General features: G+C 42.9%; 1 protein-coding gene across 1 annotated transcript in view; it reads left to right on the top strand.

Annotated features, from left to right (window-relative positions):
- Positions 1 to 12,237: 12,237 nt before the first annotated feature.
- The window catches only part of LOC311106464 (uncharacterized protein), a 54,799-nt gene continuing 42,657 nt past the window's right edge, over positions 12,238 to 24,379 (top strand). Inside the window, exons 1-4 of the mRNA XM_084148800.1 lie at positions 12,238 to 12,519; positions 15,542 to 17,016; positions 19,844 to 23,498; positions 24,048 to 24,212. Coding sequence (XP_084004926.1) covers positions 12,517 to 12,519; positions 15,542 to 17,016; positions 19,844 to 23,498; positions 24,048 to 24,212 — 5,298 coding nt within the window. The 5' untranslated portion in view covers positions 12,238 to 12,516. The remainder of the gene's footprint in view (positions 12,520 to 15,541; positions 17,017 to 19,843; positions 23,499 to 24,047; positions 24,213 to 24,379) is intronic.

The raw sequence follows: 24,379 nt of genomic DNA, 5'->3' as shown, positions 1-24,379 counted from the left end.
GTAAGCAGTACTGGAGTGCCAAGTCTAGGTCCAAAAGACTCTCTTTAATAGCTTCTACCCCCAAGCAATAAGACTGCTGAACAATTAATCAAATGGCCACCTGGACTATTTACATTGATGATTTACAGCAATTTCGAAATTGGGAAGTGCATCATCAGTTCCTCTTGTCATGTTAGTCATTGCATACCTTATAGAGCTATTTATAACTTGTCAGAAATGTCCAGTTCAACTAGCCCATGTCAGCTAACGTTTTTTTATGAAGGTTTTTTAGCCCATTGATATTGTTGCAATTTTGTAGTCACTCAAATATCACATGAATACACATTAGACATGGCAAATGTATAGAATTGCAGGTAATACGTTTTAAACCTGTAAAATTCTCTCCACCAACAAGAGGGGTGTGGACCGTTTGTGTCATAAACAGTGCTTGTGCCCATAGAACTAGACATGGCACGTGTGCGCGGACGCAGAGGGGGCGCGGGATGTTCCCCATTACTGGAAGGGTGGCTCCGAGTGGAAAACGTTTGGGAACCCCTGGACTCTAGTACACTAAAGACCCATTTATACCTGGTTCTAACATGCGTCCTTCGTCCTGATCTTGTCCCACATTCTGATTGTGCCCACATTTCTACACAGGTGTAGACGATTAAAAGACAGGTTTAATCTGATTAGGTACTCAGACAAGAATTAAGTCTGGATATCTTATAGGTGTAGACGGATCTGGATAGTGAAACCATTTAAATAATCATTATCCCGCCCTCTAAAATAATTGACAGGGGACGCCATTGGCTTGTGCCGTTAATATGTGTCTTAAAATAAATAAATATTATTTTGAAAGAATACAGTTGGGCCTTCCTCTGACACCGCCTGGTATATACAGTTGAAGTCGGAAGTTTACATACACCTTAGCCAAATACATTTAAACTCAGTTTTTCACAATTACTGACATTTAATCAGAGTAAAATGTCCCTGTCTTAGGTCAGTAAGGGTCACCACTTTATTTTAAGAATGTGAACTGTCTGAATAATAGTAGAGAGAATTATGTATTTCAGCTTTTATTTCTTTCATCACATTCCCAGTGTGTCAGAAGTTTACATACACTCTCTTAGTATATGGAAGCATTGCCTTTAAATTGTTTAACTTGGGACAAACGTTTTGGGTAGCCTTCCACAAGCTTCCCACAATAAGTTGGGTGAATTTTGGCCCATTCCTCCTGACAGAGCTGGTGTAACTGAGTCAGGTTTGTAGGCCTCATTGCTCACAAACGCTTTTTCAGTTCTGCCCACACATTTTCTATAGGATTGAGGTCAGGGCTTTGTGATGGCCACTCCAATACATTGACTTTGTTGTCATTAAGCCATTTTGCCTTTGGAAGTATGCTTGGGGTCATTGTCCATTTGGAAGACCCATTTGCGACCAAGCTTTAACTTCCTGACTGATGTCTTGAGATGCTGCTTCAATATATCCACATAATTTTCCTTCCACATGATGCCATCTATTTTGTGAAGTGCACCAGTACCTCCTGCAGCAAAGCACCCCCACAGCATGATGCTGCCACCCCCGTGCTTCACGATTGGGATGGTGTTCTTCGGCTTGCAAGCCCTCCTTTTTCCTCCAAACATAACGATGGTCATCATGGCCAAATAGTTCAGTTTTCATCAAACCAGAGGACATTTCTCAAAAAAGTACGATCTTTGTCCCCATGTGCAGTTGCAAACCGTAGTCTGGCTTTTTTATGGTGGTTTTGGAGCAGTGGCTTCTTCCTTGCTGAGCAGCCTTGCAGGTGATGTCAATATAGGACTCGTTTTACTGTGGATATAGATACATTTGTACCTGTTTCCTCCAGCATCTTCACAAGGTCCTTTGCTGTTGTTCCGGGATTGATTTGCACTTTTCGCACCAAAGTATGTTCATCTCTAGGAGACAGAACACGTCTCCTTCCTGAGCGGTATGACGGCTGCGTGGTCCCTTGGTGTTTATACTTGCGTACTTTTGTTTGTACAGATGAACGTGGTACCTTCAGGCGTTTGAAAATTGCTCCCAAGGATGAACCAGACTTGTGGAGGTCTACAATTTTCTTCTGATGTCTTGGCTGATATCTTTTGATTTTCCCATGATGTCAAGCAAAGAGGCACTGAGTTTGAAGGTAGGCCCTGAAATACATCCACAGGTACACCTCCAATTGACTGAAATTATGTCAATTAGCCTATCAGAAGCTTCTAAAGCCATTACATCATTTTCTGGAATTGTCCAAGCTGTTTAAAGGCACAGTCAATTTAGTGTAAGTACATTTCTGACCCACTGGAATTGATATACAGTGAATTATGAGTGAAATAATCTGTCTGTAAACAATTGTTGGAAAAATTGTGTCCTAACCGACTTGCCAAAACTATAGTTTGTTAACAAGAAATGTGTGGAGTGGTTGAACAATTAATTTGAATGACTCCAACCTAAGTGTATGTAAACTTCCGACTTCAACTGTATCTGTCAAATTATTTGCATACAGGGAGGGACCACGAGATCTAGTCACAATGCGGACACAGTGGACGGATAGGAGACACATTTTACTTCCATGTGTAAAGCAATGACTACAATGTGTGCACAATCTGAATGTGGGTAAGATCTGGACAAATGAATTATTTTAGCACCAGGTATAAACAAGACTTAAGTCAGCACTTTTCACAAAGTCTCATGGTTTCAGTTTGTTCAGGGGTGACTAACTTCGTCCACCAGTATCTTTTAGAGAGAGAGAGAGAGAGAGAGAGAGAGAGAGAGAGAGAGAGAGAGAGAGAGAGAGAGAGAGAGAGAGAGAGAGAGAGAGAGAGAGAGAGAGAGAGAGAGAGAGAGAGAGAGAGAGAGAGAGAGAGAGAGAGAGGGATGCTGAAGGAGGGTGGCGGAAACTGGACTGACTGAAGGAGGTAGAGAGGGAGATGGAGATGGAGAGAGAGTGAAAACTATTGAGGAAGTTGAAGAAGCTGCACATGGTTTTGACTCTGGAACCAAAGTCCCATAGCCTGGAGTCCACCACACTGAATGCACAATCCATTCACTACACACCACACTGTAGTGAAACCACACAATATTGAAACAAAGCATGGATTCTGTGTGGAATCCAGGCTACCAGAACCATGAAACACAGAGCAAACTGTGATATAATAGCCTATTATTACGAACTTGTGTGGACTGATGTCTCTGGTGAGTGTGGGTGGGCGGGTGTGTGTGTGTTTTTGCCTGTGTGCCTGCTTATCTGTCTGTCTGTCGGCCCATCCTTGCGTCTCTCAGTCTGTCCGTGAGTACGCATGTGTGCATGCCCTCCGCTATATTCATTGAGCAAGACTCTACGCACGATTCATGATGTTCTGTGTTTCTGTGCTGAGCTATAAATTAAACCCCCTAGAGTCGATGTCCCCATCAAAATCCGTCTGTTTAAGCCTTCCGCATATGCAGTGGAAGGTGGCCGAGCTAGAGCAGTGTTTGTCAGAACATGAGACATCCCGAAAATCGGTCTTGTCACGAAAACGTCTGTAGCGTGTGAACCTCTGAACCTATCTACGGAACGATTAGAACCTTACAGACATAATTGTATACTCCGTTTTGCTCTATGGCCCCCGCGAGTGTCACAGGACTCATCTGAAATAGGTACCGACGATCTGCCAACTTCACTGATCTGCATATGAAAAGGTGAGACTCTCATGAACACGTACATGTCGGTTGTTTTGCACTAGGATGCCCACAAGACTCGTCTGAAGGTAGCCCGGTACCAGTTAAAAAAACGAATGCAAGTATACAGTACATACAGTACCAGTCAAAAGTTTGGACACACCTGCTCATTCCATGGTTTTTCTTTAGTTTTACTATTTTCTACATTGTAAAATAATAGTGAAGACATCAAAACTCTGAAATAACACTTATGGAATCAAAAAGTGTTAAACAAATCAAAATATATTTTCTATTTGAAATTCTTGACAGTAGCCACCCTTTCCCTTGACAGCTTTGCACACTCTCAGATATATGACAGCCACTTTAGAACAAACTTATCTTTGATTTATTCCATGTATGATTCTGTTATTCAATGCGTTTCTATGGGCTAATAGCAGTAAGGCCAAATTCAATGTTTCATTTTTTTTATACCTAAAGGGGTCCTAATTCAAAGTCAAATAGCTAAATTATCCTTGGTATGACCATCTTAAAATAATTCCATATGATAGCTTAGTAGAATCCCCCTTAAGGATGAAATGTACGGGCATGTCTATTTATACATGAAGACACTGCAGTTATGTGGGAATGCATTTCTGATCAACTGAAAGGGTCAGACCTAAAATGACCTGTACTGCTGTTTTTCTAATAAACAGCCTTGGCTTCGGGTAATAATCAAATAATCTATTTACAGTTTGGTGCAAATTCACTGAAGGCATAACATGGCAAAAACAGACGTGGGTTCAAATAGTGTTCATTTTTTTTACAAATACTTACAGCAGTGTAGATTTAGCTTGCATGGCTCAATGGAACCAATGGAATAGTCCCAAAAGTGCATACCCTGCCCATCTTGTACCTTAGGCAGGCGTTATCAGACACTCAAAGTATTTGAATGGAGACAAATACTATTTGAACGCATCTGCGCCTTTGAGTTTCTTTTGTGTTGGTAAATGACATTTGCATAATGTAAACAGCAAATAAAAGTCATAGGCAAGCTTCAGAACATGCAGCTGCATCTAATCTAATCTCCATTTCCTTGAATTAATCTTTGTGATTGACTAATATGTTTCATCATACAAACACATTAGTCAATCACATATCTAGATGACAACGGGGAATATTGGAAGTTGTCCTCATACATACAGTATCTATGAGATACAAGGAGATTGTCTCATTGTAAATTGAATAGGAGATTACTTGAAGCTGCATTCACCTTAAAAATCTTGCGTCCCAAATGGCACCCTAATCCCTATAGTGCCCTACTTTTGACCAGAGAACTACACTGCTCAAAAAAATTAAGGGAACACTTAAACAACACAATGTAACTCCAAGTCAATCACGCTTCTGTGAAATCAAACTGTCCACTTAGGAAGCAACACTGATTGACAATACATTTCACATGCTGTTGTGCAAATGGAATAGACAACAGGTGGAAATTATAGGCAATTAGCAAGACACCCCCAATAAAGGACTGGTTTTGCAGGTGGTGACCACAGACCACTTCTCAGTTCCTATGCTTCCTGGCTGATGTTTTGGTCACTTTTGAATGCTGGCAGTGCTTTCACTCTAGTGGTAGCATGAGACGGAGTCTACAACCCACACAAGTGGCTCAGGTAGTGTAGCTCATCCAGGATGGCACATCAATGCGAGCTGTGGCAAGAAGGTTTGCTGTGTCTGTCAGTGTAGTGTCAAGAGCATGGAGGCGCTACCAGGAGACAGGCCAGTACATCAGGAGACATGGAGGAGGCCGTAGGAGGGCAACAACACAGCAGCAGGACTGCTACCTCTGCTTTTGTGCAAGGAGGAGCAGGAGGAGCACTGCCAGAGCCCTGCAAAATGACCTCCAGCAGGCCACAAATGTGCATGTGTCTGCTCAAACGGTCAGAAACAGACTCCATGAGGGTGGTATGAGGGCCCGACGTCCACAGGTGGGGGTTGGGCTTACAGCCAAACACCGTGCAGGATGTTTGGCATTTGCCAGAGAACACCAAGATTGGCAAATTCGCCACTGGCGCCCTGTGCTCTTCACAGATGAAAGCAGGTTCACACTGAGCACATGTGACAGACGTGACAGAGTCTGGAGATGCCGTGGAGAATGTTCTGCTGCCTGCAACATCCTCCAGCATGACCGGTTTGGCGGTGGGTCAGTCATGGTGTGGGTGGCATTTCTTTGGGGGGCTGCACAGCCCTCCATGTGCTCGCCAGAGGTAGCCTGACTGCCATTAGGTACCGAGATGAGATCCTCAGACCCCTTGTGATACCATATGCTGGTGCGGTTGGCCCTGGGTTCCTCCTAATGCAAGACAATGCTAGACCTAATGTGGCTGGAGTGTGTCAGCAGTTCCTGCAAGAGGAAGGCATTGATGCAATTGAGCACATCTGGGACATCATGTCTCGCTCCATCCACCAACGCCACGTTGCACCACAGACTGTCCAGGAGTTGGCGGATGCTTTAGTCCAGGTCTGGGAGGAGATCCCTCAGCAGACCATCCGCCACCTCATCAGGAGCATGCCCAGGCGTTGTAGGGAGGTCATACAGGCACGTGGAGGCCACACACACTACTGAGCCTCATTTTGACTTGTTTTAAGGACATTACATCAAAGTTGGATCAGCCTGTAGTGTGGTTTTCCACTTTAATTTTGAGGGTGACTCCAAATCCAGACCTCCATGGGTTGATAAATTTGATTTCCATTGATCATTTTTGTGTGATTTTGTTGTCAGCACATTCAACTATGTAAAGAAAAAAGTATTTAATAAGATTATTTCATTCATTCAGATCTAGGATGTGTTATTTTAGTGTTCCCTTTATTTTTTTGAGCAGTGTATATAGGGTAGTGCACTATATAGGGAATAGTGTGCCGTTGGGGATACAACTAAGAGGTGTGTGGTGACTACAAGTAAATGCATTCAAATGAGGAGACTGGATGCTGACAAACACAGTCCATTAATTTGTTTCTCTGCCAAGGGAGGTAATTTGTCGAACACTAAATCTGCCGTCCACCATTGTCCCTTGACAAATCTAATGTTCTCATAAACAGGAGACAGGTATCATTTGTTTTCTTGAAAAGTCTGCGGTGACAGAGACATTTATACATTACTGCTTACCTTGATGGACATTTTTTTAAGTATTTCATCGTGTTCTCTCTCTAACACTCTCTCTCGAAGTCCTGTTAGCATACGGTTAGGTGTTATAGGGTAGCTAACATTGTTGAGACACTTAGCAAAATGTATTTGCCACTGCATCCCTTCTGCATATTAGATACTGAACAATTAATTGGAAATAATTATTATATATTGCTTTTAGTATATAATAAGAAAAAAATATATATGCCATTTAGCAGACGCTTTTATCCAAAGTGACATGCATTCATACATTTTACGTATGGGTGGCCCTGGGAATCGAACCCACAACCAGGGACTGTATTCATGAAGCTGATCTAGTATCAGTTCACGCCTGTTCATATACTGTTATTCATAATGATTAAAAGGATAAACTGATCCTTTTAATCATAAAGGCCTGTCCGTCTTTTATGAAGACGGACAGGCCTTGGATTCGTATCCCAGCGGTGCCTCAAATTTGTTACCCAGTATTTGAGTTTTTAAAATTAAAATGCCAAAACTATTGATTTTTTATAATGTAATCACAAGCTAACAGTCGGTTTACATATGCAACTTGACTTTGAAAACTGAACTGAAAGTTTCACAGCAAGAACACATCCATTTGGTGTTGTGACTGATTTATTTAAACTGTATACAGAGTAGCCTGTGGCACTTGCTCTCTCTGTTACATAAATGCAGAAGTTGAGAACGAATCACTGTGTTTATCGTTGGAGAAAGAATGTCTCTATGGCAACTCCGGACTGAGTGGGAGGGACGGAATTATGCGTTCTTACATCTCCTCTGAACGAAGTGTTCCATCAGCCTTCGGATGCATCTTAAATGGCACCCATAGTGTTCTGGTCAAAATGAGTGCATTATAAAGGGAATATAGTGCCATTTGGGACACAGTCTTCGTCCTCTCCCAAAGCAATGTTCTGTTAGGTCAGCAAAGCAGAATCCAATCTGGAAACCCAATCAATGAATGGATGGAAGACGGTGGGTGGTTACTAGTGACTGTTCACTGACTCACATTCTGTACACACACACTCAAGTGCACACACACAGAGATAGAGATAGAGAGAGAGAGAGAGAGAGAGAGAGAGAGAGAGAGAGAGAGAGAGAGAGAGAGAGAGAGAGAGACCCTTGTCCTCATTGCATAAATACACTATTCATAAAATGTATTGCGGTACTCTGACACAGACTAGAATTTCCACATTAGAAACATGAATGCCTGCTTTTGTTACAATGACTATGTATTTCCATCCTGCATGTTGACCATTTGCTTCCATGCTTCAGGGTGATGTTTCCCCTAGGTACAGATCTACAATCAACTTCCCCTACCCCAATCCTTACCTTAACCATTAGTGGGGGAAATGCTAAACTGACCCAAGATCAGTGTCTAGGGACAACTTTGCCCCCTAGTCCTGCTTCCATTGAGGAGTGTGGTCCTTGAAGGTGTAATGACCATGTATTACCAGAGGGTGGGGCAGTGGAGTAGTACTAATTATGGTTTACAAAGTAGGAAGTTGCCCCTAGTTGCAGATCTGACATCAATTTTGTGTATTCCACCCAAATGGTTAAGGTTCGAATTCAGGGAAGGTAGTCTGATCCTAGACCTGTGCATAAAGGGTAACTCCTACACAGAGTTCTTATTTACCAATATGGATGACAGTCTGTTGAATGAGTTAACACCTTGGTATGTCGACAGCAGCGATTCAGTGAAAGAGAATGAGACATAGTGACAAGATGATGGCTATGAGATTAATGGGAATGCAATGAAACCGTGGTGGGTTGGTCATTGCATTATCAATCAAACTACAGGAACAGTGTGACTTCCACTGTATAGAACACTTGATCAACAGCATACTTCAATGCTAGGAATGTTATCAGGAAATTATACAAGAGTGCAACAGTGTTCATTAATCAAAGATCAAAAAAACTTTGAGGAAGAAGGCCTATTTGACCACATAGCTAACGTTCATGACAACTTGGGATGGGGGGAGGTTTTAGCGGGTGGAAGAGCGAAGAACAATTGGAGGTTTACTCAGTAGCAGTGCAAATATCATGGTACAGCTATACAGACACTCAATCATTATGGTACTTTTTAATGGTAAGTTTACAAACATACATTATGATAAATATAATTGAAACTTGTCTCTCATTGTGGTAAAATGTGAAATAAGTATAGCCAGTTATAATTGTAATGGCTTAGCAGATAATAATAAAAGACAATCAGTATTTACCTGGCTAAAAGAGAATGAATATAATTTATATTGTTTACAGGAAACTCATTCAACATTTTTATATTCAGTTGTGTTGAAAAAGGACTGGGGGGGAGGGGGGGGGGGGGGGCAAAATATACTTCTCCCATGGGCAAATAAAATCAAAAGAGGTGATGATATTAATTAGCAATAATTTTGTTCCGAATGTGCAAATTGTCCAAACAGATCCGCAAAGTAGATGGATTATTTTAAATATGTTATTGGACCATAAACAGATTTGGCTCATTAAACTATACGGTGCAAATAATGATGATCCACGCCTCTTTGAAAATATATAGAATAATGTATCAAGCCTACAAGCAATACAAGACTACTATTATGGTGGGAGATTATATTACGGTTTTAAATACCTCAATGGACCGTAAAGGATATCACACTACAAGGTATCACCCTCATGGACTTAAGGAAATCACGAATATCATGGACATATTGGAACCAGCTGATGTATGGAGGCTTAAATATCCTGACCTAATGAGATATATTGTACATGGCGGAGGCTCAATCAATTTAGTCGTCTTGACTACTTTCTTATGTAATTCTCGCTGGCACCAAAAGTTAAAAAAGTGTTGATAGGGGACAGAATGCGGTCGGACCATGAAATAATTGGCATATACAGTGTGTTCGGAAAGTATTCAGACCCCTTGACTTTTTCCACATTTTGTTACGTTACAGCCTTATTCTAAAATGGAATAAAATTAAAATAAATCCTCAGCAATCTACACACAATACCCCATAATGACAAAGCGAAAACAGATTTTTTTGAGATTTTGCAAATGTATTAAAACGTATATGCAGAAATACCTTATTTACATAAGTATTCAGACCCTTTGATATGAGACTCGAAACTGACCTCAGGTGCATCCTGTTTCCATTGATCATCCTTGAGCTGTTCCTACAACTTGATTGGAGTCCACCTGTGGTAAATTCAATTGATTGGACATGATTTGGAAAGGCACACACCTGTCTATATAAGGTCCCACAGTTGACAGTGCATGTCAGAGCAAAAACCAAGCCATGAGGTCGAAGGAATTGTCCGTAGAGCTCAGAGACAGGATTGTGAAAAGGCACAGATCTGGGGAAGCGTATCAAAAAGCAGCATTGAAGGTCCCCAAGAACACAGTGACATCCATCATTCTTAAATGGAAGAAGTTTGGTACCACCAAGACTCTTCCTAGAGCTGGCTGCCCGGCCAAACTGAGCAATTGGGGGAGAAGGTCCTTGGTCAGGGAAGTGACCAAGAACCCAATGGTCACTCTGACAGAGCTCTAGAGTTCCTCTGTGGAGATGTGAGAACCTTCCAGAAGGACAACCACCTGTGCCACTCCTCAGTAAAAGGCACATGACAGCCCGCTTGGAGTTTGCCAAAATGCACCTAAAGACTCTCAGACCACGAGAAACAAGATTCTCTGGTCTGATGAATCCAAGATTGAACTCTTTGGCCTGAATGCTAAGCGTCTATACATTTTTACTGAACTGTAATTGAAGTTAGTGGTTACTACTGGTTTCAGATGGCGAGAGACACTGTCCGCCATGTTTGGTGTTTTGGTAAGGGCTCGGATTGACGTCACACACCCAAGAAGCCTCAACCAATCACTTGACGGATATTAATTACTTTACCTCCGGAAAGGAAGTTTCACAACCGGATATGTGATAACCCTACATCTCCCAAAAAAAGATTGTCAAAGGGAAAAAAATTATCTAAGACATTTAAAAAAAATGAATTGTTAATAGTATCCTTATTTTTAAGATATCAATGCTAAACTTAACATGGTTCATCATGGTAATGTCTTTGATGACCCTAAAAGTTTCAAGTTGATAGGCCATTGTGAAGTGGATTTACATAGGATTTAAATTGACATTTAATAACTCAGCCATCTCTTAACCAATCCCTTAGCTTTTCTCAAACTAAGTTAAGTGATGTACCATGGGCCTACATACAATTTGGTGTTATTTGGACTTATGGTTCATGAGAAGAAGCTTTCAAAGTTTTTCAAACATTTCCAAGATGGAGGAAAATCTATCTCGATGGACCTTATGGGTCCTTGAAGTGAATTTGTTCAGCATGAGGAAAAAACCCTACATACAAAGTTTCAAGTCTCTAGGTCAAACGGGGCAGCGGATATGAGGGTTTAAGTGAGACTGCTTATAACAGCGCCATCTATAGGCCAATCGGTGCCATTCTTTTTTACCAAGGACTCATGGCCTCTAGTTTCTGTGTGCCAAAATTTGAAAAATAGTTACCAATCTGTGCTTGAGTTATTTGACCATGTCAAGGAAAACAATTATCTAAGAAAAACAATGGGTTTCACAGCTTCACAGCTTCACTGTGAACCCCTAATAAGGGGACTACTGTCTGCCATCACTTTGACCAACTATCTATAAAGAAACAGTGACAGGAAACCAACCAAACGTGGCATTAGGTAAAGGTTAAACAAGTGATTATAGCCTTTTACTTTCTCTTGGGTTTATAGGGGAGCAGAAAAGATTTAATCAACAATGTTACCTTTATATTGACAATGTGGAGTGATGGGATTGGGTGGTATTATTTTGGGACGTAACCTCTCTCTTGTTATTTGTTCTAATCCTCACATTCTAGGTCACTCCGTGTAGTCAGTAAATATCCCAAATAGTGTCCTACAGTATCTGTCTATTTCTAAGTAAAAAATATTAGCCTTTAATGACTGTGAATAACCCGTTTTTCTGGGATGTGTCTACATGTATTTTCTAAATTATTGTACATGTTAATTAAAGGCCTGTGTTTTTGGATCCCACCAGCGTTAGTATAAGGACGTTTATGCAAAACAGTGTTTAAATGTTTAATAGGGTTGGAGAGAGGCAGATTTCAACTCCAATAGATCAATAATTAATCAGGGGGGAGGTGGGGTATCAATAGGTGTGTGTGTGTTGTGTGTGTGTGTGTGGGTGGGGGGGGGTGCTTGCGTGCGCCCATTTGTGTGTGTGCGCGCACCCATGTGTGTGTATGTGCGTGCGTTCACCCTGTGTGTGTGTGTCTCGTGTTTGTGTCTTTGAGAGTGTGTTTATGTTTGTGTTCGACTGAAAGTGTACAACAGACCGCCATAAATGTCATACTGTGTCACCAGTCTTTCTCCCTGGGGTGTTACCTGAGCTGGGAAGATTCCACCTGTTCCTCAGCCCTCCTCTGAGAAAACCACTCAAATGACATGGATAATGCGATGTTATTGGCTTCATTCAAAAGTTGTCTCTCAACACTTGACAAGGACATTTGGACTCATACAATGAATTTCTTAGGTATTAGGTTGTAGGAAAAAGTGCTGCTTCAGACATTACCTCACCTCAGAGAGGCGGTGGCCGAGTGAGAGTTATTTTAACCGGCTCTTTCTCATAGTCACCCCGGCGAGTTCCATCTGAACCGATTCATGGGATATTTGGAAAGGATTTTAAAACGGAGGCGTTATCATGGTAAGATCTCCCTCTCTAACGATCGTCTTTAACCATAATTAGGGTATGGCAGAAGCCATGCCTGAACTTGTGAATTTGTCTAACAAATGAACTGGGCGTGTTAAATGAGGCAAAAATAAAGGAATGCCACTGACATTTTGGTAGACTGTTTCAGGATTAGCTGCCTGTTGCACGCCAAGCTTTTATAAAGGGCACTGTAAATACTTGAAGTAGGCCTAGGGAATGCATCTGTTCGACTTGGTTTATCTTTCTGAGTGATATATAAATAGTCTGTTCTACTAACTTTTATTTAGGCTTCTATTACATTCTATTATATTATTATATTCAGTGTAGGAAATAACTATCCTATGATTATGATATTTGACTGACTTAAAACGCAAGTTGATGTTTTATTGGGATGCGTCTTGTCCATGAGGCAGAACGATTTCTGCTAGATGGGCCAGGTGCAAAGTCAACGTTGGCTATATTGTAAAAATACATGAATAAAACAATTAAAATAAATGTTGCTTTTTGGTCTTAATTTAAGATTAGGGTTGGGCTTTAGGGTTAGAAGTGTGGTTAATGTTAGGGTTAAAATACGATTTTATGACTTTGTGGCTGAGCCAGAACAAGATTAATGACGAAAAACGCTAACCTGAGACAAAAACAGTATTAATATTGCCGACTAGGCTAATGACCATTTGACCCACAACAATTCTATCGGACTCCATAAAAGTGGAAAAAATAAATTAGGCAATTTGTAAATATTTGTTAATGTGCCTTGTGGCTATATGGTAATTCTATTCACAAATAGACAAACAAATAGAAAAGACAAACAGACAAACAAAAACGGTATGTTATCCTGAGACAGCCAGTTATTTTAAAGGTTCATTAGCCTAGTCCTTAACCACTTTATGAAAAGACTGACTTGAGCAGCCCACCTACAGTTGTTGGTAAACTCTTTGAAACTAGACTGGGCCTTGTGCAGGCAAGTCCAATGCATTCCCGAAGAAAACTTGTGACAGATATTTTACCACTAGGCTGCGTGTGCGCGCTGTTCACACATAAATAATTAACCAACTTCAACTCAGCCCGCACACATATCTCTGATTCTGCTGTCAAGTCGTCTCCCGCATGCACGTTATTGTTCTTCATGCTTCCTCTGTTGACATACATGGAAAATACTTTTACAACAAGTTTTTTTCTTTAAGTCACTATTGCATACTTCTGACGGAATTATGAGACTGTCCTATTCTGTACTTAGACTTGACAGCTGTTAATTTAGGGTTTAACACTTTGGAATGGGAGAAAAGTTTTCCTCTGTAATTTCAGGTAAGTTGTTCTTTAGACTTTTCTGTCGAAAAAGTGAGGTCTGATATCTATCATGTTCTTATGTCTTTTAAATTTTTGATGTATAGGCCTATTTTTTTTTCTTGTTTGAAATGCTCTCAAATAATAATAATTTGCATAAGTGCATGTTCCTTTGCAACAGAGCTAAATAGATGTTATTATTAGGATGATTATATATTATAATTCTGTTTTATGGTCTATAGGTTTAAATGTTTTAAAGCCTAAACCATGTTGACATGTAGCATAAAGACTCTGAATGGTATGGTACTTGGCTCTTGGGTGAGTTGAGCACCTATAACAAAGGAATAATTAGTACAGTACTACTGTTGCATGCATTCATTATGTTGAGAGCTGCACAGAACCTGACATTGACAAACACCAAATAACCCTTGACCCCTCCATCCTTTCGCCTCTCTGCAATATTGACTGTGCCATATTCAACTTATAGTACACTTACTTAAAGATAGAATCCTTAGTTGAAACAATAACAAAGCGGTGCCCCGGCTTCTGTTTTGGTAAAAAGCTGAGGGATGGACCTGGAGAAATGTAACCACTCTCAAATTCATAGACATAGCTATGGATGCAAGGACTGACCATCCATGATATAAAAAATATAGTTTTAACCATGTTTTGAGGCTATACATAGTTTGTTTACATTTACATTGTTTACACACATTGGTGTAAAACAAGTTTATATTTTGGGTTGTGATGGGGTACAACAGTTGAACTAAGCTCATAAGGCATACTAAGTTGTATTCTTCAAGAATCAATGGGTATATATCATTCATATCATCAAGTACACATATTGAGGTAGCAACTAAGGATTCTAGCTTTTTTTTAGGGGGTAGATCAGCTTTAATATTGCAGATAGATTGTAACTTCCATCAATGTAATTGTCTGCATCACTTCCAATCCCCCATATGTTTTATTTTCTTCTCGCAAATATATATATTTTACAATAATTCTATTTTGTTTGTTTTTACTGCTGAACTTCCTCTACCCTCGATGATTCTAGCTTTTAAAGCCTGTAGGTATAATGCATTATGATGCTGTTATAATTTATTTCACCTTTATTTATACAGGTAAGTCAATTAAGAACACATTCTTATTTACAATGATGACCTGTCAAACACATCAATAAACAACACAACAATAAACAACATTTACACTATACCTATCTATATACACATCAATTACACAATATATGAAAAGCAAACACAAAACACAAAAAGTAAAACACAATCATATGAAACAAACATTCTTCAGTAAAAAGGCCCTCTAACATCCACCTGAATTGCCCTAGAGGCACCAACTCCACCCACTTTAAGGACTTTTGAAGATCATTCCACATGAGGCCTCTTCATTGTACGACTTGCTATAAGCACATCTGACCCCCTTGTACTGTCTTATAATCATGACATAATGATCCTGACTAAATTACTGTCTATTTGAGTCATTGGAAATCTCCTACATAGAGGGACATAACATAGCTTTGTAATAAGACATTATAATGGCTCATACATGCTTATAACACGTTATAATGCATTATACCTGCAGATTTTAAGTAAAGTGTTACCACTTATGCTTATGCATGTACAGAATCTGCATGTGTATTGGCACTGGCAGTCGGTGAGTATGTCTTGAGGTATGTGCGGAGACATGTCTAATGATTTTTCTGTCTGCCTCTACTCAGACACCAGAGGAGCACAGTACTGGTGTCCTGGGCCGGATCGGGAGCTGGTTCTCACCCTGGAGAGGAAGAGGAAGCCCCAGGAGTCCCAGTGACTATGCTTCCCTGCCCCTGACGGGTGACCAAGGCCCCAGGCCAGAAGGAGAGGGGGCCCAGGAAGACCCTGTGAGGGGAGAAGAGGAGCAGCAGGAGGAGGGACAGAATTCCCAGCCTGCCAAGTGGCATCTCTCCAGGGATTTTGAGGAGACGGACGCCAGAGCGTCTACCCACAGGGACAGGCCCCTCTCTGCAGCCAGCAGCCACAGTGAGCTGGAAGAAGAAGGAGAAGGAGGAGGTCCTAGGGAGGAGGAGGAGTGGTGGAGTGCCTCGCAGGGAGAGGAGGAGGGAAGCAGTGGAGCGAGCAGGAATCCTGCCCCGGAGAGGAATGCCAGTCATCTGACATGTGTGTTTATATCCGCCCCTGAAGAGGGAGGAGCCTGGGAGGACTCTGACCGGCAGGAACACACCCAAGCTCACACACACACCCAGGCCCAGCCCCAAGCCCAAGTCCAGGCAGGCAAGCAGTTGCATGTGTACCTGGAGGAGACGAGCGTCAGCCAGAGTGGAACGTACACCTACACAAAGCAGGAAGTGCTCCTTACTACCACCACCAGGGTGAAGAAAAGCGTCCAAGTGGTTCCCAGAGCGAAGTCATCCAAGAGTGCTGATTTGTCAGCAGAGAACACCAATACAGAGGAGAGGTCCGAGCAGCGCAAAGACAGAACCTGTCTCAAAGCTGCTATCGGGGTAAAAGGTCATAGCAATTACAGTGCCCTGGTAGGAGTGTCACTGAAGTCGCACACAGAGACACAGAGGGCTATTTCTGAGCTCTCGGGTGAGAAAGAGTCCGACACAGACAAAGATACAGACACAGACACAGACATAGACATAGACAGAGACACAGACACGATGGGGCGTAAGAACTCAGCAAGGAGGCGGTCCAGGAAGAGCTCCTCCGAAGACAGAGGAGGAGCCAGTTCTCAGGAGAACACACCCACCAAACCCCAGACTGCAGCCGAGAAATCACCTACATCCTCAGATAATAACACACCTACACCTGGAGACGCCACCCCCTCCTCCTCGAAAGACAAACATGCCTCAGTGATCTCACCTGAGACAGGTAAGCAGGGGTCAACCACCTCCAGTGGCGTTACAATGGAAACAAGGAAGGGAGTAGAAGAAGCCCAGGAGGACCAAGACACACCTGTACATGCCATCTTAGCGGCTGGGGAAGGGGACATGGACATACACATGCTCAAAAACACTAGCCAGTGCCGGCTGGAGAGGCGCACAGAGAGCGCAGAGTCCAAACGGCTGAGCATAAAGGTATCACACAGTGAGGTGAAGTTTTTTGCGAAGAAAGTGATGGTGAACCCAGAGAAGGATACAGAGGATAAGGATACGGATAAGGGAAAGGTGAAGCCCGAGGTGAAAAAGAGGTGAGTTGTTCGTTTTTACATGTAGGTTGATTACTAGATTGCTGTATTGTTAGATAACCTACTTCCTGACTTCTCTGTTTATGAATCACATATGTCATTTAAATAATTGCAAAGACCTCTGTTTATAGTGAAAAAGAGAGAATGATATTGTACAGTGCCTTGCAAAAGTATTCATTCCCCTTGCCGTTTTCCTATTTTGTTGCATTACAACCTGTAATTTAAATGGATTTTTATTTGGATTTCAAGTAATGGACATACACAAAATAGTCCAAATTGGTGAAGTGAAATGAAAAAAATAACTTATTTCAAAAAATTCTAAAAGATAAATAACGTAAAAGTGATGCGTGCATATGTATTCACCTCCTTTGCTATGAAGCCCCTAAATAAGATCTGGTGCAACCAATTACCTTCAGAAGTCACATCATTAGTTAAATAAAGTTCACCTGTGTGCAATCTAAGTGTCACATGATCTGTCACATGATCTCAGTATATATATATACACCTGTTCTGAAAGGCCCCAGAGTCTGCAACACTACTAAGCAAGGGGCACCACCAAGCAAGCGGCATCATGAAGACCAAGGAGCTCTCCAAACAGATCAGGGACAAAGTTGTGGAGAAGTACAAATCGGGGTTGGGTTCTAAAAAATTATACGACACTTTAAACATCCCACGGAGCAAGATTAAATCCATTATAAAAAAATTTAAGAATATGGCACCACCACAAACCTGCCAAGAGAGGGCCGCCCACCAAAACTCACGGACCAGGCAAGGAGGGCATTAATCAGAGAGGCAACAAAGAGACCAAAGATAACCTTGAAGGAGCTGCAAAGCTCCACAGCGGAGATTGGAGTATCTGTCCTAGGACCACTATAAGCCGTACACTCCACAGAGCTGGGCTTTACGGAAGAGTGGCCAGAAAAAAGCCATTGCTTAAAGAAAAAAATAAGCAAACACTTTTGGTGTTCACCAAAAGGCATGTGGGAGACTCCCCAAACATATGGAAGAAGGTACTCTGGTCAGATGAGACTAAAATTGAGCTTTCTGGCCATCAAGGAAAACGCTATGTCTGGCGCAAACCCAACACCTCTCATCACCCGAGAACACCATCCCCACAGTGAAGCATGGTGGTGGCAGCATCATGCTGTGGGGATGTTTTTCATCGGCAGGGACTGGGAAACTGGTCAGAATTGAAGGAATGATGGATGGCGCTAAATACAGGGAAATTCTTGAGGGAAACCTGTTTCAGTCTTCCAGAGATTTGAGACTGGGACAGAGGTTCACCTCCCAGCAGGAAAAGTATCCTAAGCATACTGCTAAAGCAACACTCGAGGGGTTTAAGGGGAAACATTTAAATGTCTTGGAATGGCCTAGTCAAAGCCCAGACCTCAATCCAATTGAGAATCTGTGGTATGACTTAAAGATTGCTGTACACCAGCGGAACCCATCCAACTTGAAGGAGCTGGAGCAGATTTTCCTTGAAGAATGGGCAAAAATCCCAGTGGCTAGATGTGCCAAGCTTATAGAGACATACCCCAAGAGATTTCAAATCAAATCAATTTTTATTTGCCACATGCGCCGAATACAACAGGTGTAGACATTACCGTGAAATGCTTACTTACAGCCCTTAACCAACAATGCATTTATTTCTTAATAAAAAAGTAAAATAAAACAACAAAAAAGTGTTGAGAAAAAAAGAGTGAAGTAAAATAAAATAACAATAGGGAGGCTATATACAGGGGGGTAACGATGCAGAGTCAATGTGCGGGGGACCGGCTAGTTGAGGTAGTTGAGGTAATATGTACATGTGGGTAGAGTTAAAGTGACTATGCATAAATCATTAACAGAGTAGCAGCAGCGTAAAAAGATGGGGTGGGTGTGCAAATAGTCCGGGTAGCCATGATTAGCAGTTCAGGAGTCTTATGGCTTGGGGGTAGAAGCTGCTGAGAAGCCTTTTGGACCTAGACTTGGCGCTCCAGTACCGCTTGCCGTGCGGTAGCAGAGAGAACAGTCTATGACTAGGGTGGCTGGAGTCTTTGACAATTTTGAGGGCCTTCCTCTGACACCACCTGATATAGAGGTCCTGGATGGCAGGAAGCTTGGCCCCAGTGATGTACTGGGCCGTACGCACTACCCTCTGTAGTGCCTTGCGGTCGGAGGCCGAGCAGTTGCCATACCAGGCGGTGATGAAACCAGTCAGGATGCTCTCGATGGTGCAGCTGTATAACCTTTTGAGGACCCATGCCAAATATTTTCAGTCTCCTGATGGGGAATATGCTTTGTCGTGCCCTCTTCATGACTGTCTTGGTGTGTTTGGACCAGCTGTAATTGCTGCAAAAATTGGCTCTACAAAATATTGACTTCGGGGGGGTGAATTGTTATGCACACTCAAGTTTTCTGTTTTCTTGTCTTATTTATTGTTTGTTTCACAATAAAAAATATTTTGCATCTTCAAAGAGGTATGTATATTGTGTAAATCAAATGATACAAACCCCCCAATTTTGTTTTTCAAATCCAGGTTGTAAGGCAACAAAATAGGAAAAATGCCAAGGGGGGTGATTACTTTTGCAAGCCACTGTATCTGTAAAGGGAAAACTATCTGTAAATCAAAATACCTCCTACGTTTGTTGCCATTTTAACTCCAATCTCCATTTAGCTGATGTACAAGATTAAAGTATTGTCAAAACACTAAATCCATTGAGATATTGTTACTGTTGTGTGTGAAATAAAGCAAATACAGTGCATTTACAGCTAGATACATTGAATATCAAGGTTTGCGTTCACATTGAAAATATATTCCAACATGCTTCTTTGTTTTCATTGTTCACAGACCACCTGATCTGAAGAAAGTGGACGAGGAACCCAAGACCACTCAGCCTATCGTGCGGATCGCAGATAGGATCAGCCTGTTCGAGGGAAGAGCGACAGGGGTTGCCAGTCCCAGTAAGTCCAACCCCAGAAGTGCAGACGTCATAGAGCGGCCAAGAACAGATGTAAACAAAGAGCTCGGGTTGCCAGATCAGCGGGCGAAATTGGTGGAACGTGGCAACGCCAGTTCCAGCTCGACCCCCCCTGTTCCGGAGAAATTAACGACGGTCCAGGAGTGGGCAAGGAATTTTGCAGAGGCTCAAAACATTGAGGATAAAACAAAGCTGACTCACAAGTCCTCTGGTATGGCTGGAATGTCCCAAAATGCTACCGCTTCTCCCACTTATGCTGTGTCAAAGACAACTAAACAGGACATTCAGGGAAAACTGGCCATCGCAGAAAAGACTCCTAATCGGACCTCCCCGAAGAAAGAGATAACATCAAAACCAGCAGAGCCAGATACCACCACAGTATCCGTCATACCAGTTCCTAAAGCAGATCAGACAGACTCTAAACCAAAGGACAAAGAGGCTACTAAAACAGTGGCGCTACTAAACAGACCTACCAATATTGAACTAAATTATTTAAGCCAGCTGACCCCTCAGGTGGACTCAACCAATAACGTCAGCCTCCAGCCCAAAGTCCACAGCAAACAAAACTCCAGGTCCAAGAGACAGAAAAGCAAAGGAGGGGAGGCAGCCAATCCCCTGAGGCCGAGCATCGACATCAAACAGGAAGTGTCAAACACTGAACAGGAAGTGGTCAACAGCAAACAGGAAGAGGCAGGCACCACAAAGAAAATGTCCACTGCCTCTGAGCAGGAAATTAAGACAGTCACATCGCCACAATCTAGACAATCTGTAGGTGTTAAGTCAGATGTTGAAAAACAATCTGTCAGTCAAAACAGCCAGCAAACAGACAGTAAAACTGAAGGTAAACAAGAAGAGACAGGCACAAAAAATAAAATGTCTGCTGCATCTGAGCAGGAAGTGAAGATAGTCACATCGCCACAATCTAGTCAATCTGTAGATGTTAAATTAGATTTAAAAAAAGAGTCAGTTAGAGAAAACAGCCATCAAGCAGTCAGTAAAAAGCCAGCGACCTCAAACGAGTTGATAGTGTCATTGTCAGTTGAAAAAGGCGATTCTAACAAACTGTTAAAGGAAAAGACAGAATCACTCACACCTCCAAATGTCAACAAAGACAATAAAATGGCTACCTCTGATCCTATCAGTGTAAGAAAAGAGCCCAATATTAAAACTGTAGACATTCTACCCTCACAGAGTTCTAAGGGAGAGAAGGCAGAGGGGGGAAGCTCTGGGGAGACCTCTACGGTTAAGACAAATCAAAATGTTCCCAAGGAAAATAACAAAACCTCTCTGCCCTCACATTTGCCTAAGAAAGAACAGCCTCCTGTTCCATACCCCACTCCTGTGGAGCAAGGCTCACCTGTCCCACACACTCAAGTCGACAACAAACCAAAGCAGCCTGAAAAGAAAGCAGCAGAAATGGCAAAGCAGCTTAATAAAAAGACAGATACAAAGACAGATTTGCCTTCAGGCACTAGACATGACACCCCGGAGACAGCCGCTAGCAATGTTAAGAGCAAAGAGGACACAAAGCTCATTACAGAGCTAGTCACATCCAAATCAGTGTTGAAACAGACAGATCCAGCTGTCCAACCCTCTGTAACTCCTATTAAACCTCCAGCCTCACTACAGGCTCCCACACAGCCCGTCAGCCAGACCTCTTTTCAGTCAGATAAAACTGTCGGTAGTGTAGTCACCCAAATTGATAAGTCAGCAAAGGGAAAAGACAATGATAAATGTGTAGTCGAGCCTCCTAAGGAAGGGTCATCTACACATGTGCCTGAGCAGAAAACTAAATCTAACCATCAGGACCCTGTATTAAAAAAGCAGCAAACCAAGGCCTCAAAGCAACCACAGTCCGTAAAGTCATCTGAGGCTAAAACAGATAAACCTAGCAATGACACACCGACACACGGAGTGAGCCTTACCCCAGAACTGACCCCCTCGAAGCCTAGTATTACAGTGCCAGTAGCAGGGAAGGACCCCACTGTAAAAGCAGAAACCAATGCTTCAAAACCTTCATTGGGTTCTACCCAGAAGTTTTCGGACACCAAAGCCTCAGGACAGACAAGGGGTCAGAGGGAGAAAGAACCTCTGGTCCAAGTGAAGAGGCCTTTACCGGCACCAAACACAAAGAGCAGTGAGGGTCTAGGGCTGGATGTTGGGAAGGAGAGCTCCACTGTAAAGACTATAGCCCCAGAGGTAAAAAAATCTGAGGATGTGAAGGAGAGGAAAGCTCTGCCAAGCCAATCACAGAGTGAGGACAGAGAAAATACAGTGACATTGCCCTATGGAAAGTTGGCAGAGGGTATAGGGGAGGCACCACAGCAAAAGTCATCTACTACTACTACTGTGGTAGAAAGGTCAGCTGGTGACAAGCCAGAAATTGTGGTAACAAAGCCTCCTCCTGTTGTGAATGATGAGATCCGCCCGGTAACACAGCCCCAGACAGCCACTGAGAAAGCAACCTTTCCCCCCAGTCCAGACAAAGCTCAGAAGATACCCTCTTCTACTGAAACCACTAAACAGAGCCTAGTCTATCCCCAGCATCCATCCCTGAATAAGCTTGCCTTACTGGGAGGCGGTGGCGGTGGCTTGTCCCCCCAACGGGACACACCTTCCAGCTGGCTAGATGTGGACCATCGCTTCCCCAAGCCGAAGCTCCTCCGCCCCCCCGAACCCAAGCTCAGCTCGTCGGTCAGCGAGAGCGACCTCTTGGACAATTCCGGAGAACTGGACTACGACGACTTCATCGAAAACATCAAACGCCTTGGTGTGCCTTTCTCGTTGCCACCACGGAAGAACCACCACCACCATCATCCCAAGCCACCCTTCACTATGCCAGCCATACGGGAGGACCGCTTTGAGAAGCCCTTTGACCCTGACGAGTTCCAGTTCAGCCTGAGGAGGAAGAGGGAGTTCTGTGTGGAGACGAGCCAGAGTCTTCTGGCTAGTCTCCAGAGAAGTGAGGTCAAAGGGGAGCTAAAGCCGGCCAGGGCCAGCATCATGCTCAAGAGCCTTGACACCCATTCCAGGCTCCTCTTGGAGAGGGAGAAGACCACCATGGCAGAGGGCGAGGAGGAGGAGAAGAAAGAGGAGCAGGGGAAGGTGGTGAAACCTCTTATGTCACGCTTGGAGGGGAGCTGTATTCTCAGTACCCTGATCAGCTCCTCCACCCGGGGCAAGAGGCCCGGAGCCCAACCCCAGAAGGACATCACTCCAGGTGGGGAGATGTCGCCCACAGAGGCCCCTCACCTCCAACCCAGCCTTTCACCAGTCACTAAGCCACCCCAGACTACCCCCACTTCCTCTGGGGAGGCTACCATCCAGAGTCCTCCTAACCTGGGGAACAGACCCACTACCCATGCTGCTGTGGTCAGTGATTCAGGTCCTCCTCTCCCCTCCTTTTCTCCACTCCCCTCCTTTAATGACATCAAGCTGCCGGATTATTTAGAGAAGTACCTTTCTCCCCGGGAGCCTGCTGCAAGATTAGAGATGAGCATAGGGCAGGAATCGCTCAACTCTGAGGTCAGTTTTCTACACAACTCTCAATTCTATTGAGTAGTGCTTGCATCATACACCACATGTTTAATCTAAAGCTTTTAAACATCTCAATTGCAGTTGTTCCCAAACCTCTCTTCGGATGCTTAACCTTACAGATGTGTGAGTACTGGCATAGACCAAATAAGTGGAACGGCTGGGGCTACTTGTGGAGATTCTTTGGGGAAAAACTGACATTGAGATGTTCAAAAGCTATAGAGTGAGAGATCAACCTTGTTTGCATGGTGTGAAATGCAAGCAGTACTGTATGTACAGTACCATACAAGTTAATCTCACAAGTGCTAACAAGCAGCAAAGTTATTGGACAATGATAAGAATCATAATGTATGCATTGCCCGTTGATCAGAGGACATTCTCACAGAACGTAGATGTTCTGTTCCGTGTTTAAACAGGTTACCCTATTTCAGTCCGTTTTTTTGTATTTCATAGGTTTTTTACAGAGAAGCCTATCTAACTGCCTTATATATTGACCTTTATCTGATGGGTTTTTAATTGTTATTTTTTGGGTTATAACAGGGAGGGATGAAGCCACTTGGAGGAAGTGGTGGTGGAGGCTTGAATATCAGGCCTGGACTAATAACGCTGGATGGAAGACCTATGAGTCTTTCTCTGGTTCCTCCATCCTCACTACCCGAGGTCCAGCCCCCTCTGGCTGGCCCAATAGGGACTTGTGCTGACCATGTGAGTGTGTGTGGGAGGGGTGTGTGTGCGGGGTGGAGGTGGGTAGAGGGGGTACACATGTGTGTATTTGTGTGGTGGGGGTGTGGGGGGGGGGGTGAGTATAGTGTGTGGGGGTGTGTGTTATATAAAACAGTTAAATTAATTATCTTAAACATGTAAATGAAACA

The sequence above is a fragment of the Coregonus lavaretus genome (genome assembly GCF_964263955.1).
Source record: "Coregonus lavaretus genome assembly, chromosome: 31".
Taxonomy (NCBI): domain Eukaryota; kingdom Metazoa; phylum Chordata; class Actinopteri; order Salmoniformes; family Salmonidae; genus Coregonus; species Coregonus lavaretus.
Note: the sequence above shows the minus strand (reverse complement) of the source record. Positions and strands in the feature narration are given on the sequence as shown.